Below are 19,971 nucleotides of genomic sequence, written 5' to 3'. Positions count from 1 at the left end.
ATTTTATTTACATAGTCAAAATTCAAAAACGAAGGGAACTAGTACCTATTTCTGAGTCTGCTAAATGTCTATTAATATAATGTCATTGTGTTAACTTCTCAATAACATAGCTATCAGCTAGTCAAACCATTATGAGAGATAAAATCTTCTTTTCTCTTATCAGATTATTGTAGTTATTTAGAAATGAAATGTTCTAAACAGACAGAAGCCTTTGAGAGAAGAGGTTCAGGCCCCATTAATCATGATATCTCTTACTGTTACCACTTTACTCTCTAAACTTTCCACTTTTATTCATCCCCACTGCATTGCTTGGTTCCAAAAACTAGCATCTCTCAGTAGGATGCCAGTGTTCTCCAACTTGTAGTTAGAATGATTTCTCTAAATGTTTATCTCATCAGGTCACTACGCTTAACTCTATTTTTAAAAATCAGGATCAAGATTTAATGCAAGAAATGATAAAACTGGAAGATGCTTTAGAAATTGACCCCAGCTGGTTTCTTCAATCCTGAGGGCCTTACCGTGCTCTCCTTTCACCCTTAAATGTAATAGCTCATCCACACTAAACTCTATATTTCTACAATTTTCCTAGTGTCTCTCCTCTGGTCCTTTGCACATGTTGTTCCTCTTGGTATTGCAGGGAGGAACTAGAATCTGTGACTAAGTGAATTCTACTCAGTGTAGAGTCTCTTGTGTCTTTCCATTCCCCAGCTCATTAGACACCATTTCCTTCTGGAAGCTCACCTTGTCTTAGGGCTCACCATAATTGTTTCTTGTCTCTATGAGGCTGTAAGCTCCTTGTGGACAGATATGTCTTATTTATGGGTTTAGCTCTAGTATTTAGCAAAGTTCTTTGCACAAAATTAGTACTTAGTAAGTATTCATTGTATGAATGTGTTAAAATAGCAAATCTATTTGCAAAGAATGTCTAAAGTACCAAAGCGGTGGGGGGTGGTGGTGGTTGTGCTTAACTGCAAGCCAGCAGCAGAATTTGCCAAGTTTGGGTGTCGCAAGTAGAAGTGAAAAGTAAGCAGGGATTAAGTGGGAGTTGGGCTTCCTGCCTGCAAAGTCCAGGCTGGGAGATGAAATGGATGAGCGCATGGCAGAAAATATCATCACATACTGAAGAGGCTGACTGCTAAACTTAGTCTAACATCTTTAAATTGTAACTTTTCCAGATTCTCTTTCATAGCAGAATGTCACTGACAGTCCACAGACACTGTCTCCAAAATGACAGTTAATCGTGAAGATAGCAAATTCTAGCCTTTTTCAAGGAGAACCATCTGACCCAGAAGCTGAAAAGAATTTACTTAAGAAGACAGCAATTTTTTAATAAAAATCCATGATTTTACATTTAATTAACTTTTTGAGAAAATTGCGCTTTCAAAATCTAGTTGAACAAAAGAGGAAGTAAATCTAATGACTCCACATCAAATTCCAATGGAGTATGATTTTTTTAAAGTTTTAGTTTTTTTTTTTTCTGAGAAACATCAAATTACTTATTTTATCAGTCTTGCCTACCTGTAATATGTAAGAAACACTTAGGTGAAACTAATAATCTTAAATGTCTTAAAAGCGTAAATTTCTAGTCTTGATTTCTGACTTCCAGCTAATGAATTACTATACCTTGCTTGTATTTTCAAATCCAAACAATTTAGTAATTTATAATTGGATTTTTATAAAATTTGACATTTATTTATTTGTTTATAACAGAGTCTCTTGCTCTGTTGCCCAGGCTGGAGTACAGTGGCATGATCTCAGCTTACTGCAGTGTCCACCTCCTGGGTACAAGTGATTCTCCTGCCTCAACCTCCCGAGTAGCTGGAATTACAGGTGTGCCACTATGCCTAGATAATTTTGTATTTTTAACAAGGATGGGGTTTTGTCATGTTGGCTAGGCTGTTCTCCCACTCCTGGCCTTAAGTGATCTGCCCACCTTGACCTCCCAAAGTGTTGGAATTACAGGTGTAAGCCACTGTGCCTAGCCTACATTTAACATTTTAAAGAAAGCATTGTGAGGACTTCTGGTTTCTGGTATGGCATGTAAGGAGCTTAGAAGTCCATCATTCTGTAATTAGAACAAGTAAAACACTGAATAAACTGAAAATTAACACTCTTCTTAGTTCTGCATAGAAGTGAGGTTACAGTGCAAACTGCTACCCCTAAAATTGGAGAGTAAGACAGGTGGATAGGGTGTGGATAGGGTGTCACAATTTATCAGAGCAGAAATCTATGAGCAGAAACCTCCTCAGAACTATCATGAGATAGGAAAACGTAAACTTTAGCTGATGAATTGCTGAAGGCTCAGTGTGGACAGATCTGAAAAATAAAAACTTTAGGGGACCCAACTTTAAGGGGATCCCCACACTTTTGTGAGTTTTACTTCCAAGAGCTGTATCAGATCCTCACAGTGAATACCAGGAGAAAAATCTCTTTCTGCTTCTGGCAGGAGGAAGAGAAAAGAAACAAGTTTAAAATGTGGCAGAGAATGGTGTTTGTCTTAACAAGGTCTGCCCTCAGGAAAAAACTACTTTAGTACAGCCCATCCTGCTGGGGTTTTATCAGTATCACAAAATCTAGGGAAACAGAAATCCCCAACTCTACCCAGCTGTACCCTTGAGCACCAGTGTAGATCACAGTCTAGAGGTACAGGCTTATGAAAAGACTGAGAATTAAATATAGGACTACAGAAAGCTTCTTCTTTCCCCATACCTTACCACTATATAATTGAAGGTTTATTTACCAGAGTTGTGCTTTTTTTTTTTTCTTTTTTCTTCCTAACCTAGTGTATTAGTCCATTCTCACATTGCTATAAAGAAAAACCTGAGACTGGGTAATTCATAAGAAAAGAAGCTTACTTGGCTCTTCTTCAGGCTGCACAAGAAGTATGGCAGCATTTTCTTCTGGGGAGACCTCAGGGAGCTTTTACTCATGGCAGAAAGCAAAGTGGAAACAGGAACTACAGGTGGTGAAAGCAGGAACAAGAGAGAGAAGGAGGAGGGCTATACACATTTAAATAAACAGATCTCATGAGAACTCACTCCCTATCATGAGGACAGTACCAAAAGGATGATGCTAAACCATTCATGAGAATATACCCCACCCCAATCCAATCACCTCCCATCAGGCCCCACCTCCAGCATTAGAGATTACAGTTCAACATAAGATCTGGTGGGGACACAAATACAAACCATATCACCAAGTATAACATGCTCGCCTTTCAATAAATTACAAGGCATACTAAAAGGCAAAAGCACAGTTTGAAGAGACTGAACAAGTATCAGAACCAGAGTCAAAAATGACAAATGTATTGGAATCATCAGACCAGAATTTTTTTTTAACTATGAATCATATATTAAGGGCTTAAATGGAAAAAATAGACATCATGCAAGAACAGGTGGAAGATGTAAACAGAGAGATGAATATTCTAAGAAACAACCTAACAGAAGTGCTATCTTGATGGTCAAAAACACTAAAACAGAAAAATGGAGAATGTCTTTGACAGGGCTGCAGAAAGAATCTCTGAGCCTGAAGATATGAAAATAGAAACTTCTAAAGCTGAAGAGCCAAGGGAAAAAAAAACTGATAAAAAAAGAAAACAAAGAATATGTAAGACAACTTAGATTGTGGGATAATGACAAAAGGTGTAAATATGTGTAATCTGTGTAATGGGGATAGTGGAAGGAGAAAAAAAAAGAGAAAGGAATTGTAACAATATTTAAAGCAATAATGACTGATAACTTCCTGAAATAATTATTGTGAGACAGCAGTAACAGTTTGACAGTTTTCTCAGATACAGGAAATTTCAAGAACACAATAGGATAAATAATAAAAAACAATCCCCAGGAATACCACATTCAAACTTCAGAAAAACAAAGGAAAAGTAATTCTTATCCTTATATCTTCTTATCTTTATAAAGATAAGAATTACATCTGAATTCTCAGCAACTAGGCAAGGAAGAAGAGCATGGAATGAAACAAAGTGTTAAGAAGAAAACAAAACTAAAAAACCCTAGAACTCTATCCTGTGAGATTATCCTTTAAATGTGAGAAATACATACTTTCTCTGACAGACAAAAGGAGAGAATTTGTAGACCTGCCTTTCAAGAAATGTTAAACAAAATTCTTCAAAAGAAGGAAAATTACAAAGATTGGAAACTCAGATCTGCATCCAGAAAGAGCATTAAAGTAGGAATAAGTGAAGATAACAAAAACTATTTTTCTTATTCTAAGTTGATCTAATAGGTAACAGTTTGTCCAAAGTAATAATGGCAACAATTTATTCAATTATATATGCATGTGTGTGTGTGTGTGTGCGTGCATACTTATGTAAAAGTGAAATAAATAATAGCAGTGATACAAGGAACAAGAGAGAATAAGTAACATTTAGTCATTAGAAGGTACTGGAACTACCCATGAAGTAGTACAGGATATATTGTGGGTTCAGTTCCACACCATCACAGTAAAGCAAATATTATAATAAAATGAGTCACAGTTTTATTTCCCAGTACATATAAAGTTATGTTTGCACTATACTGTGATCTATTAAATGTGCAATAGCATTATCTCTAAAAACAATGTGACATACCATAATTTAAAAATACTACTAAAAATGCTAAGGATCATCTAAGACTTTAGTGAGTTGTAGCCTTTTTGCTGGTGGAGGCTCTTGCCTTAATGTTGATGGTGCTGTCTGATGGGGTGGCTGTTGTAGTTTCTTAAAATAAGGCAACAATGAAGTTTGACTCTTTTTCATGAAATATTTCTCTGTAGCATGTGATGCTGTTTGAAAACATTTTACCCATAGTAGAACTTCTTTTGAAATTGGAGTCAATCCTCTGAAACCCTGTTGCTTTGTTATCAATTAACTTTATGTAATATTCTAAATCCTTTGTTGTCATTCAACAATGTTCAGAGTATTTTCAGTAGGAGTAGATTCTATCTCAAGATACCACTTTATTTGCTCTTTGATAAAAAGCAACTCCTCATCTATGAAAGTTTTATGCAGAGATAAAAATTACATTATCAATATATTGACAATACATTGATAATTACATCAATGCATTCACATTTGCAGATTCTGCTTCCAATTCTAGTTTTCTTGCTATTTCCACATCTGCAGTTATATATTCCACTGGAAGTTTCAAACACCTCAAAATTATCCATGAGAACTGGAATCAACCTCTTCCAAACTCCTGTTAATGCTGTTATTTTTATCTCCTCCTATGAATAAGTAATGTTCTTAAATGGCATCAAGAATGGTAAATCCTTTCCAGAAGGCTGTCAATTTACTTTGTTCAGATCAATCGAAGGAATGACTAACGCAGCTATCACCTTACAAAATGTATTAATTAAATAATAATACTTAAAGTCAAAATGACTCATTGACTTGAAGAATGGATGTTCTGTTAGTAGGCTTGAAAGCAACAATTATCCCTTTGCACATCTCTATCAGAGCTCTTGGGCAACTAAGTCAATTGTCAGTGCATAGTAATATTTGAAAGAAATCATTTTTCTCCACTCCAGGCAGTAGATCTCAATGTTAGGCTTAAAATATTCAGTAAACCATGGTGCAAACAGATGTGCTGTCATCTAGGCTTTATTCTTATATTTACTGAGCACAGGCAGAGTAGATTTGGCATCTGTCTTAAGGGTCCTAGAATTTTTGAAACGGTAAATGAGCATTCACTTCTCCTTAAAGTCATCAGCTGCATTAACCCCTCACAAGAAAGTTAACCTGTACTTTAAAGCTGTCCTTTAAAACTTCTTGTCTCTAGCTATTAAAGTCCTAGATAGCATTTTCTTCCAATGGAAGACTGTTTCATCTACGTTTAAAATCTGTTGTTTAGCGCACAAACCTTCATCACCTATATTTGCTAGGTCTTTTGGATAAGTTGTTGCAGCTTCTCTAGCACTTGCTGCTTCATCTTGTACTTTTTTGTTATGGAGATGGATTCTTTCCTTAAACCTCAGGAAAGAACCCCTGCTAGCTTTCCACTCATTCTTCTGCAGCTTCCTCCCCACTCTCAGCCTTCACAGAATTGAAGAAAGTTAGGGCCTTGTTCTGGATTAGGCTTTGGCTTAAGGAAACTTTATAACTGTTTGATCATCTATCTGGACCAATAAAGCTTTCTCCTTATCAGCAATAAGGTTGTTTTGCTGTCTTATCATTTGATTGCTATCTGGAATAGCACTCGCACTTACCTTCAAGAACTTTTCCCTTGTATTTACAACTAGGCTAACTGGTGCATAGGTCTAGCTTTCAGCCACTGCTTTTGATATCCCTTCCTCACTAACCTTAATTCTTTCTAGGTTTTGATTTAAAGTGAGAGATGTGTGACTCTTCCGTTCACTTCAGTCACTTGAGCACCCAGAGGCCAGTGAAAAGTTATTTATTGGTTTAATTTCAACATCTTTGTGTCTCAGGCAATAGGAAGGCCTGAGGAAGGGGAAGGAATGGGAGAATGGCCAGTGAGGGCAGTCGGAGCACACACAACTGATCTACAGATTCAATGAAATCCCAATCAAAATCTCAGCAAGTTGTTTTTGGATATATACCAACCAATCTAAAGTTCATATGAAAAGACAAAAGGCCCAGAATGGTCAAGAAAATACTGAAGGAAAAGAACAAAGATAGAGGACTGACACCACTCAACATCGAGGCTCACCATAAAGCTACAGCAATCAGGACACTGTGCTATTAGCAAAAGAACAAAGAGATCAATGGTACAAAACAAATCTTTGAATACAGAAATACACCCACATAAGTATAATCAACTGATCTTTGACAAAAGAGCAGAGGTAATATACTAGTAAAAACAAAACAAACATTCTTTAATAAATTGTGCTGAAACAACTGAACATTCACATGCAAAAAAATGAATTTAGACACAGATCTTACACTCTTCCCAAAAACTACCTCAAAATAGATCACAGATCTATGTTTTACATAAAACACAAAACTCTAAAACTTTCCAGAAAACACAGGAGACTATTTAGATGATCTTAGGTAAGCTGATGCCTTTTTAGATATAAGACCAAAGGCATAATCCTTGAAAGAAACAAGCTGATAAGGTAAACTTCATTAAACTTAAAAATTTCCACTCTACAAATGAGACTGTTGAGAGAATAAGAAAAGCCACAGACAGAAAGAAAACATTTCTAAAAGACACATCTGATAAAGCTTTTGTTATCCAAAATATACGAATAACTCTTCGTTCATTTGTTTGTTTGTTTTGAGATGGAGTCTCACTCTGTCACCTACGCTGGAGAGTAATGACGTGAACTTAGCTCACTGCAACCTCTGTCTCCCCGGTTCAAACAATTCTCTTGCCTCAATCTGTCGAGTAGCTGGGATTACAGGCACGCACCATCATGCCCAGCTAATTTTTGTATTTTAGTAGAGATGGGATTTCACTATGTTGGTCAGGCTGGTCTCAAACTCTTGACGTCAAGTGGTCTGCCTGCCTCAGCCTTTTGAAGTGTTGGGAATATACAAATAATCCTCAAAGCTTAACAAGAAAATAATGTAATAAAAAAAAATGGATGAAAGACCTGGACAGACACCTCACCACAGAAGATGTGCAGATGGTAAGCAAGCATATGAGAAGATGTTAATCGTTGTATGTCATTAGAAAATTTCAAATAATAACAATGGACTATCACTGCATACCTGTTAAAATGCTCAATATCAAGAACACTGATAACATCAAATGCTGGTGAGAATATGGAACAACAGGAACTCCCATTTAATGTTGGTGTAAATGCAAAATGGTATAGCCACTTAAGAAGACTGGCAGTGTTTTATAAAACTAAATATACACTTACCATATGATTCATCAGCAGCATATTTAGGTATTTACCCAAAGAAGTTGAAAACTTATGCAGAATCCTATACATGGATGTTTATAGCAGCTTTATTCATAATTGCTAAAATTTAAAAGCTGCCAAAATGTCCTTCATTGGGTGAGTCAATAAACTCACCAGACAACAAAATATTATTCCACAATAAAAGGAAATACACTATAAAGCCATGAAAATAAATGGAAGAAACCTAAATGTGTACAGCTGATTCTTGAACAACATGAGCACCAAGCCCCCAACAGTTGAAAACCCTTGTATAACTTTTGATTCCCCACAATTTTAACTTCTGAACTGGAAGCCTGAAGGATAACAGAGTTGATTAACACATATTTTATATGTTACATGTATTATATACTGTATTCTTACAATAAAGTAAGTTAGGGAAAAGAAAATGTTACTAAGAAAAATCATAAGAGATAATAAATTTACACTCATTAAGTGACAGTGGATCATTATAAAGGTCTTCATCCTCATCATCTTCATATTCAGAAGGCTGAAGAGGGGGAGGAAGATAGATTCGTCTTGCTGTCTCAGGAGTGGCAAAGGTAGAAGAAAATCCATGTATAAGTGGACCTGTACAGTTCAAACCTATGTTTTCAAGTGCTGACTTTATTACTAAGTGGAAGAAATTAATCTAAAAGGCTATCTACTGTATAATTCTAACTATATAATAATATTCTGGAAAAGGTAACGCTATGGAGATAGTAAAAGATTAGTGATTGTCAGGAGTTAGGGAGTAAGGAGGACAGAACAGGCAGAAGACAGAAGATTTTTAGGGCAATGTAACTATTCTGTATGATCCTACAATTATTATTACAGAACATTATACATTTAAAAAAAAACCCATAGAATGTAAAACATAGAGTGAACCCTAGTATAAATTAAGGACTCTAGGTGATAATCATGTACCAAAGTAGGTGTACACAGTAGTATAATGTACTACTGTAACTAATGTACTAATGCTGGGTGGGGATTTTGATAGTGAAGGAGATTGTGCACTTGTAGAGATAAGGGTATATGGAAACTTTCTGTATTTCCATTCATTTTGGCTGTAAACTTGAAGTTGGTCTAAAAGATAAACTTTATTAAAAGTTTAAAAAGAATCGTCAAAGTTTCAAAAAGTCCTATATTCCACAATATTTTCTCTCACTTCATGAAGATGAATATAATAAATATGGAAGTGATATAACACCAAGAAATCCAGATTTATATTCAAAAGGGCAAAAATAATAATAATTACCATTATTATCTTAAATTGAGACATGGTCTTGCTGTCAACTAGACTGCAGTGGCACAATCTTGGCACAATCAGCCTTGATCAGCTGGGCTCAAGTGATCTCTCACCTCAGCCTCTCAAGTAGCTGGGACTTCAGGTGCATGCTACCACACCTGTCTACTTTGTAAAAATGTTTTTGCAGAGATGAGGTCTCACTGTGTTGCCCAGGCTGATCTTATGGTCTTAGGCTTAAGAAATCCTCCTGCCTCAACTTCCTAAAGTGCAGGGATTACAGGCATGAGCCACAGAATTAATGGATGATATAGATATATTAAGAAGAAATCCTTATTCTCATCAAAGAATAAAAATTACTGAAGTGAACAAATAAAATAGAAAGAGGCTCTCTGGAATTTATGACAATTATCCCTGACAAAAAATTCTGATATCAAATAATATTGATCACAAAGAAGCTTCCTCCTTCTGTAGGTTGTAACTAAAGAGACCTTAGCAGACAAGCTTATATCTTATCCCACACAAACTGAAAGTGCTCATGAACATAGAGGAAACATGACGTGTGGGTAGAAGGATTTAGTTTGCCCCTGTGGAACCCCATAATAGAGAAAAGTTAAACTGGTATTTTGCCTTCCACTCAGGAAAGAATCAAAAGTATATGACAGAGTATCCCTTTCTATTAAAAGGACAGAATGTTATAACCACTTAAAATGTTATTCCTTAAAATATATAATAAAATCATTGTTTTATTCATTTTTCAATTAAAAGAACACTATTCAGATGTGTCCTTTCATGAGGCAAACAAAACAAAACAAAACAAAACAAACACACACTAAAGTTGTTAATATAACTACTGGGAAACCAGTATTTTTCCCACATGAGACACACACAAATTCTAGATTCATGGGTTTTCACTATAAGGAACATTAAATTTTATTTAAAAATAGCCCAGATGTTTAGTATATTTACAGCATCAGGGTTTGTTATTTAAAATGTCTTGCATTTTGTGTAGATTCACTGTTTCTTCTTCTTTCTTTTTTTTTTCATTTTTAAAAGACAGGTTCTTGCTCTGTCGCCTAGAGTGCAGTGGCATGATCACAGCTCACTGTAGCCTCGAACTCCTGGGCTCAAGTGATTCTCGGCCTCAGCTGCCCTCGTAGGTAAGACTACAGGCATGAGCCATCACCACTGGCTAATTGTTTAAAAAATTGTGTAGACATAGACTCTTGTTATGTTGCCCAGGCTTATCTTGAATTACTGGGCTCAAGAGTTCTCCTGCCTCAGTCTCCCAAAGTACACCTGATTAGAGGTGTGAGCCACTGTGCCCAGCTGTTTCTTAAATATAAATTACCACCACAAAACAAAATTCATAGACTCAGCTATGTTCTATAAAGTATTTTCAAAGGGATTAAACTATTTTAGTTCTTTTTTTTATTCCTACCAACACCTTACTTCAGTGACTTCTAACTTGGCTAAGCTGTGTCTAAACCAAGTCCATCTTTGCTTCAAGCTATTCCATCTTTGCTTCAAGCTGTCTACACAGAACAATATCACAGCACATGGTGTACTATACTGTAATTATTGATTTTTTTGTTTTTTAGTCTTTTGAACAAGTATTCACTCAACAAACACATAATACTGATTTTCTCTGACATACAGCTCCTGAAATATATGTTGCTAATGAAGGGTAACAAAATATGCCATTCCAAAATATGCCACTTGTAAAAATTCTTTTTTGCTGAGGGCAATTGCAAAGAAGCAGGTAAGAAAAAGTTCTTTGCTTTCCCTCTATTTGCCTAAAACCAGGCCATAAATGTGAAGACTATTCTTTCCTGCCCTCTCTCCAGGGAGGGCAGAAGTCAGTGACAACCTCCAGCCTAAGCCTGGAGCCTGCACCAGAGGAATCCACATAAGAAACTTTACTAAAACTAGCCATTATCTATCATTAATTATCCTTATATACTAACCTTCACACAGTTAGCTGTGCCTATAGACTCAAAGTCCTTTCCTTTGTTTTGACTCTTCTCTAAGAATGTATTATTCTTTTAAGATGATATATAAGCCAAAGTTCTAACCACCCCTTTGAGTTACTCATCTCTGAGTGCTTCCATATAAATGCATAATACACATGTTAATAAACTTCTGTTTTTTTCTTCTTAATCTGTCTCCTGTCAATTTAATTTACATGATCCCAGACAATGAACCTAAAATGAGTAGAGAGAAGACAACTTCTCAATGCTAACACATATTTTCAGGTGACTGCCTGTGTTAAAGCCTTATTTATCATTTGCCCTAGAAATGAACTTGATCTGTGATCCGCCTTATCTGCTTAAGGCCAAAGTCTCTGCCTGAAGGTCTCTCCCTTGGGAACTACAATCTAGCTCTATTTCTTCACTTTCTCATCTTATCTCAGATAAATTGGAATCTCTATAAACTTAGCCCCTGCTTATTCTCCAGAGCTATTGAGGTATACCTAGAAACCCTGCTAGGCACAAACCCTGGAAAAGATTATTTAAAAAGAATCAGGGCAGTTCATTATTTGCTGTGAAGATGACTTTGCTTTCATAAAAGCCTTTCCCACTTATTCCTGCGTCTATTTGCAAAAGAGACTACTGATGCCTTATAGTTGAAAATGGTTAGATATCTGAATAAAAATATACAAATTTAAAGCAAGAAGAGGCTGGGAATGGTAGAGAGACCTGTAGTCTCAGCACTTGGGGAAGCTGAGAAGGAAGGACAGCTTCAGACCAGAAGTTTGAGACCAGCCTGGACAGCATTACAAGACACATCTCTACAATAAAATAAAATTTAGAGAGAAAAAAAAGAAGAAATTTTTTTTCCATAGAACTCATGTGCTCCTTTGTTTTGCTTTTTAGAAAGTAAAAACGATTTCATTAGAAGAAGACTCAATGCACCTATAAAAATAGAACTTTCATTAGATTCTGAATAGCTAACATTCCACAGAAAATATGCACAAGTACCACAATGCCAAAACTATGATCAAAAGGAGGAACACAAGGAACATCTCTTCTTTGGGAATTCAAGTAGTTATTTTATATTGGAACTGATTGGGTAAATGGCTGCAATTTTTCACATGAGTATTTCATTGATATCTTTAAGATATCAATGTATATTTCTTAACTTTATTTAAAATGTGCATTTTTCTAAAGCTGTTTACTTTTCCTATTCATAGATCACATAATTATGAGAAATTAGACACTTACATCTGTTATGCTCTCTTTTCAGTTATTGAAAATATATACTTTTAACCATGGTTTTTCAATTGTTCTAATGCTGGACTGTGTTTAACTGATTTATTAATCTCATTTACTGGTAGATCATTTCACGATAAATGCTCCTCTTAAACTTTAAATACTAAAGAATAATAAAATAGAATTTGAGCCCTTCATTCTAGAAGCAGAAGCTCAGTTGTCTATTGCAGCATATTTCAAATTTCTATGGGTTGCACGTAAACTTTCACCCGCTTCACGTTGGTTTCAGAGATATTAATAACCCAAACAAATATGATTGACACAGACATGATCCACTTTAGTTAAAAAGTTTATTTTGCTTTCATGTGAACTACTTTCTTTATGTTCTTCATGAATTATTGTGCTGAATTTCTAAAAAATGATACAAAAAAATAAACTATGTGATTCTTATCATGCCTTTAATTTAATAAGGAATATGGAATCTATAAATTTTAAAGTGTAGAGAAAACTGGCATAGTAGAAGGATTTGACCTAACACTGAAGTGGTTCTTGCAGCAGAAGGAGATCAAAATATATCATCCCCAAATATGCCACTTTGGCAAAAGGATTACTTTGAGCTAAAGCTAAGTGAGAATCAACAGGTGTAGAAAGAATTACCTTCCCTCCCTTATCTGCCTAAAAGCAGGGTATAAATTTCCCTTTGAGGAAGATGCTCCCTTTTCCTGATAACAGTGAGAAAGACAGACTCATCATAGAAGACAGGGAGTCGACAGCAGATGAGTTCGCATAAACAGATCTTACTAAAATAGCCCTTACCTTCCATTAGTTCCTTCATATATTTACTAATCACTTTCCATAAGTCAATTCTCCATTATCTCTTGAAGCCCAGATTCTCCTTCCTTTGTTAAAAGGGTATAAAAGCCCAAGCCTACTGCTTCTTTGAGTTTCACTTCTTTTCTGTGAACTGTCATGCACATAAACATTAATAAAAATTGTATGCCTTTTCTCTTGTTAATCTCTCTCTTGTTAGTTAAATTCTCATACCCCAGGCACAGAACCTAAAAGACTAGAAAAAAAGTGTTACCTCCCTGACTGAGCTATAATCAAACTCAATTCAGAATGATATTACTTAAGTAATGAGAACTAACAGAAGTGTTAGCATAAAGGACATATCTCAGTTTATAATATCATACTTTATCTACAAAACAAAGGAGATCTGACAAATTAAATCTATTGATAAATGCCAACAGATCTGATGCTTAAAAAAATATGGTATGTGTATTTCTCCCACTAAATATAGAAAAAAAAAATCCCTGTGTTTCAATAACCTCACCCAGCAGTAAGGAGACACCGCCCAGGCATATTAGTGGAGGCTGCGTGGGGAATCTGGACTTCAACTCCCTTCAGTCAGTAATAAGATGGCACCTTCTTACACTGGTATCAGAGAAGGTCTGCTAAAGAGAGGAGTTAATTAAATCTAGGGTATTATAAAATAATACCCAAATGTTCAGGATATAATCCAAAAATCACTCATTGTATCAGGATCCAGGAAAATCTCAATTTGACTGAGCAGATAATCAACAGGCAGCAATACCAAGATAACAATGCTGTCAGTATTATCTGATATGGATTTTTAATCCGCTTATTAAAAAAATGCTTCAGTGAGCACTTATAAACATACTGGAAACAAACAAAAGGGAATCTTGGGAAAAAAATAGAGGCTATAAAGAAGAAAAGGAAACTGGAGAACTGAAAAATACAACTGACAAAAAACTCAGTGGATGAGCTCAACAGCAGAATTAAAAAAAAAAACAAAAACAGAGGACAGAATTAGACAATCAGACTTGAAGATGGAACAATAATAAATTATGCAAACTAAACAACAGAAGGACAACAGACTAGGGGAAAACAGTAACAATGAAAAACAGAGTCCAGGGACCACTTAGACTCTAAAAAGAGATCCAACATTCATGTCATGATAGTTCCAAAAGGAATGGAGAAAGAAAGTGGGGCTAAAAAGGTACTCAAAGAAACAATGTCCAAAAGTTTCCCAAGTTTGGCAGACAACATACATATTCGAGAGGCTAACTGAACCCCAAATAAGTAAACTCCAAGAAATCCAAGCCAAGCAAGATACATCACAGACACCTGAAAAAAACAATGCAAAGGAAAACAACAACAACAAAAAACTTTAAAGCAGCCAGAGAGAAATTATACCTTATCTTTAGGGGAAGAACAATTAAATGACAAGGATGTCTCATCAAAAACCAAGGAATCCAGAAGGAAGTGGCACAACACTGAAAGAACTCTCAACCTGGAATTTTATATCAGGCAAAATATCATTGAGGAATAAAGCAGAAATCAAGACAAGCTCAGAAAAAGGAAAACTAAGAATTTGTTGCTCGCATACCTACCCTAAAAGAATGGCTAAAGAAAGCTCAAGAAAGAAAATCATAAAAGAAGGGATGTGAACATTGGGAAGGAAGAAAAAACAATGGAAGAGGTAAAAACAAGAGCTGAGAAAGGACTGAAGAGGAAGGACTATCAGAACAACATAAAGCTATATGAAACTACGGCCACATAAGCAAGCCATGGACGGACTGGGTCTGTGGAGAGGAGCTTGTGCAGTAGGACTGTGCATGAGTAGAGCTTTAGCGTCTATTCTAAATATGGCAGACATGTTTGGCTGCCTACCCCAAAGACAAAACTTTCACTTTTTCTTAATAACAAAATCACAATTTTCTTCTGGACTAGGTATCACATGATTCGGAGGAGGCCAGTTCCCTCATGAGATCCATCAACTAAATTATGGTTTGTTAATGCCAGTTATAATTTCATTCCCTTAACAAATACCTGGTTTAGTGTGGGCTTGAGAAGCAGTTTCAGTTAAGGATTCTTGAACAGATATCTTCTGAGAGGCTCTTGAGAAAGATATCTCCATGAATAAAAACTTATGCAATAGAATTTCAACTCCTCTTTTTCTGCCTTTGAAAGTCACTGTGATAACTGAAAATGTGGCAGTCGACTTCAGACCATAAGGGGAACCCAAACATGAAGACAAACCCACATACTACTAAAAACAGACAGATGGAAAGAACGTGCTTTCTTAATGACATCATGGAAGTATTGAATTAACCAAACTTAGTATTATCCTATCTTCAAACTCATATTATGTGAAATAATTTTTTAAATCTTTCCGAAAACCCTTTGTGGCATCACACTAAATGCTAGATAGTAGTCTATTATATGAATATACTATAATTATGAAATTATTTCTCTATAATTGGATTCTTAAGTTGGTTTCTTTCTTTTCCTTTTTCCTCCCTTATAAAAGATGATGCAATGAACATCTTTTGGCATAAAATTTTAACTGAATTTAGGGTATATTTTTCATGGAATGTGTTCTGAGAAGTAAAATTACTAAGTCAAAGTGATACAAACATTTTTAAACTCCCTTTGATGAGCACAGTAGCACCAAATTGATTTCCAGGAAGTATGTTCTTATTAAACTCCTACCAAACATATGTGTGGCCTGCTTTACTATATCCCTGCCAAGAGTCATTATTCTCCCTTCATTCTTGCTGACTGCTCCTCACTTTAAAAGTCTTGAATAGTTTAAATCAATTTTGGTAATCCAAGTTTCTTCTTTGAGTCTTCTTTTTTCATTAAGATAATAAATTATACATAATAAAAATTAAATGGAAAATTTTGCTATGTCAAACATTTTGCTACAAGCCAAAACTGAGAACCACTTATGGCATCACAACAGACAACAGAAAGCAAAATAACTGTTTCATTTAGGTTAAGATTACTTCAAATTAAGCTTAATTTAAATTTTAAATAAAACAATGCTGAGTAGTATTCTCTTTTCAAAAGAAGAGTTGAATGTTACCTGAAGAACATTAAGAAACACTGTAGCAGTCAGTAATTTGGACTGAACAATAAGAAAAATTATTAATTCAAAATGGTCTCCCAGGGAAAATGTGGCACATATACACCATGAAATATTATGCAGCCATCAAAAACAATGAGTTCGTGTCCTTTGTAGGGACATGGATGAACCTGGAAACCATCATTCTCAGCAAACTGACACAAGAGCAGAAAATCAAACACTGCATGTTCTCACTCATAGGTGGGTGTTGAACAATGAGAACACATGGACACAGGGAGGGGAGCACTACACACTGGGGTCTGTTGGGGGGAAATAGGGGAAGGACAGCAGGGGGTGGGGAGTTGGGGAGAGATACCATGGGGAGAAATGCCAGATATAGGTGATGGGGAGGAAGGCAGCAAATCACACTGCCACATGTGTACCTATGCAACAATCTTGCATGCTCTTCACATGTACCCCCAAACCTAAAATGCAATAAAAAATGGTCCTCAATTAGATTGCAAAAATAAATGAATACAGAGTATATACTTACAAATCAAACACCAAGTAGTGAAAACCCTCTTCTGATATGCTATCATGAAGTCGCACTAGAAAAAAATAAGAGAAGAAAAAATATGTTAGACTTTTTCTGGTGATCAATGTTAAACCAGACGTCACATAAGCATCTGTCTCCTAACTAGAAATGTTTGCATCACATTTTATTTTTGCCTTTGATAAGTCCATATCCTTTACAACATAGCTTGGGTTCAGATAGACCTAAGGTTTGGGTTCTGGTTCTAAAAATTGGTAACTATGTGATCTTAAAAAAAGTGCTTAACTTGTAATGACATTAGTACCTATGCTTTATAAATGGTTGAGATTAAATGAAATAAAAATAAATCCACAAATTTTCAGGTGAATACTAAACAAATGTTGAGGATCATTATACTATATATATCATATACTCAAAGTTACCAGGTTCTGACAATTCTTCCACTTCCTTGCCATTCCCTTTGCTATCATCTTAGTCCAAGTACTCACCAACTCATGCTTGGTCACTACAATAGACAGTAAGGGGAATAATTCCAAATCTAGAAAATGGTTTCCCTGACTGTGTTCTCCATTTTGTCCAAGAAGTTCTAGGTGGCACTCCCTGGTCAACCTGGTAAAACACAGGTTTTTGTTATGTTACTTATTTACTCAGGTCACCCAAATCCACTGACCAACTAATTAGCCCAAAATGTACAGCTAGAACTTTTGCTAAAATAATCTACTAGTTTCTCAATATTACTTTAAAATTTCCAATGAGCTAGACTTTAACTGATAACTCTAAACTAAATCACATGTGTAGACTTACATACAACCTACTGCCCCTGCTGTTTAGTTCTGCATAAGCCCCAAACCTTGTCCCAGTTATCCTTCATAAATAGTAAATTCATTTTTTGGGTTATTTATTTGTTTTTATTTTTTTACTTTTATTTTAGCTTCAGGGATACATGTGCAGGTCTGCCACATAGGTAAACTCATTGCACAAAGGGCTGATGGACAGATTATTTTGTCACCCAGGTACTGAGCCTAGTACCCATTAGTTATTCTTTCTGCTCCTCTCCCTCTTCCCACCTTCCAACCTCTAGTAGCCCCAGTGAACTCTTTCTACGTATCTAAATCACTGCAAGTGGTGGCTTGACCTTCATTAGAAGCAAAAGGAGGCAGGGAAAGCAACAAAATTTTAGGACACAACTACTTTTACAAAAGTCACCACAAAATAATAATAATTTTCTACTGCAACCTGTTATGTTTCCCATGCACTAATGACCACCACGTGGAAAATGTGAATTTATAAGAACATTTAGGGTATCACACAAACAAAAATTATTTATAGAGGGAGACTGTAGTACCCATTCAACACCCAAGCTCATAGACTTAAGATCATCTCCATGCTTTATCATCTAATTTCTTCCCCTTTGGAGCTCATTCCTGGCCTCTTATTAAAATCTTTTCTGAATCCCTCTCTACATAGGTTATAGTAAAATGTGAATTTTCTACTGTTATTAACATGAGGAGGAGGCCTATACTGTAGGCAACTAAGAACGCAGCCAACAGTTCAGTCTAAGACCCTCTACTTAGCTCCTGAGTGCGTGAGATGTAAACACACTGCAATACCTCCACCCTGCCACCCTTATCTTATTTGTTTGTCAGGGTCACCTTTGAGTTCATTCACACAGCATATTTTATGTTTATTTACTACCTTTCCCTTCTTCAGTATATAGAGTCTCCTCAACAATACTCCCAAACAGGAACAATATTTTATAAGTCTTGTATCCCACACAGAGATCTGGCCCATAGTAGATGGTCTTTCATCAAAATTGTTTTGAACATTTACTATAGAAATTTTCACCGAGGATCAATACATATATTATATATACACATAACACATACAAACACACACACACACATACATAAATAAAATAAAATGATTGGTACAGAAGCAATTCTTCCGCCACTTTAATGGTGTGAAAGATATTCTCCAAGTTGCCAGTATCAGAAACGCTTGTTACCTTTGCTTAAAATTATGCTGTTGAAGAAAATAGTTTGGTTTGATGATGTGTCTTTTAATGACCATTTAGTAGAGTAATAAAAGCTGGGTCATGGACAGTAGCTCACTGGCTTTCTTGAATGACAGTTTCAAAAATATCTCACTTAGCAGCTATAACACAGTATATATTGAAATGAGCTTAAATAATGGCATGGCTTCTTAAATAACTCATACAATTATTCTGAAAAATAAGATGAAGTCCCATGTTATCAAAGTTACACTGAAAAGTAAAGTCTACAATGTGAGCAGGAGAAAATCGCCATTACTTTCTTCCACTGTCTGAAGGTAAAAGCTTCAGGTACAGGTGGGATGTCAGGTGTCCAGATCAAAGAGGTGTACAGCTGAACAGAGGAGGATATTTCAAGCACAACTGGAAAGTAGTAATAATTTTTGACTACCCTGGGAATAATATTTTCTTTTCTTTTTTTCTTTTTTTTTTTTTTTGACGGAGTTTCGCTCTTGTTACCCAGGCGGGAGTGCAATGGCGGGATCTTGGCTCACCGCAACCTCCTTCTCCTGGGTTCCAGCAATTCTCCTGCCTCAGCCTCCTGAGTAGCTGAGATTACAGGCACGCACCACCATGCCAAGCTAATTTTTTGTATTTTTAGTAGAGACGGGGTTTCACCATGTTGACCAGGATGGTCTTGATCTGTTGACCTCGTGATCCACCCGCCTTGGCCTCCCAAAGTGCTGGGATTACAGGCGTGAGCCACCGCGCCCGGCCATTAATATTTTCTTAGAATGATTACCACTAGCTTATTAATATTAAATATCATCATTCAGAAATTATTTTTTGAACAAGTCAAGAGTTGTTCAGATACAAGCCTGATAATCAAACATACAATACAAAAGCACTTAATCAGCTAACATGTGATAAAGGTTTGAGACAAATAATTTAGCCAAGTTTACTTCTTTTTCATCACCCAATTCCAAAATAACCTCTAATATATCTAACCAGCCACTTGACCATGTGATATTATGAATGTGTTATTGATGTAGCAGAAAAAAAATCAGCATCATGTTTACTGGATTAATACATACTTTCTTCCTTTCTTTCTTCCTTCCTTCCTTATGTCCCTCCCTACCTCTTTCTACTTGCTTATTTTAAATAATTAATTCAAAAATCAGAATTACATGAAATTGTCATGATCTTCACTTACTATATTAACAAAATCAGATAATATAGTCTTCAAAGAGATATTCC

The 19,971-nt window shown here is 35.7% G+C and overlaps 1 protein-coding gene across 50 annotated transcripts in view; it reads right to left on the bottom strand.

Annotated features, from left to right (window-relative positions):
* The window catches only part of CAMK2D (calcium/calmodulin dependent protein kinase II delta), a 306,351-nt gene that overhangs the window by 134,106 nt on the left and 152,274 nt on the right, over nt 1-19,971 (bottom strand). For all 50 annotated transcript variants that reach the window (XM_078366604.1, XM_078366600.1, XM_078366611.1 and 47 more), the window contains one exon: nt 16,725-16,779. In XM_078366604.1, coding sequence (XP_078222730.1) covers nt 16,725-16,779 — 55 coding nt within the window. The remainder of the gene's footprint in view (nt 1-16,724; nt 16,780-19,971) is intronic.

This window comes from Callithrix jacchus, chromosome 3 (genome assembly GCF_049354715.1).
Source record: "Callithrix jacchus isolate 240 chromosome 3, calJac240_pri, whole genome shotgun sequence".
In the NCBI taxonomy this organism is placed as follows: Eukaryota; Metazoa; Chordata; class Mammalia; order Primates; family Cebidae; genus Callithrix; species Callithrix jacchus.
Note: the sequence above shows the minus strand (reverse complement) of the source record. Positions and strands in the feature narration are given on the sequence as shown.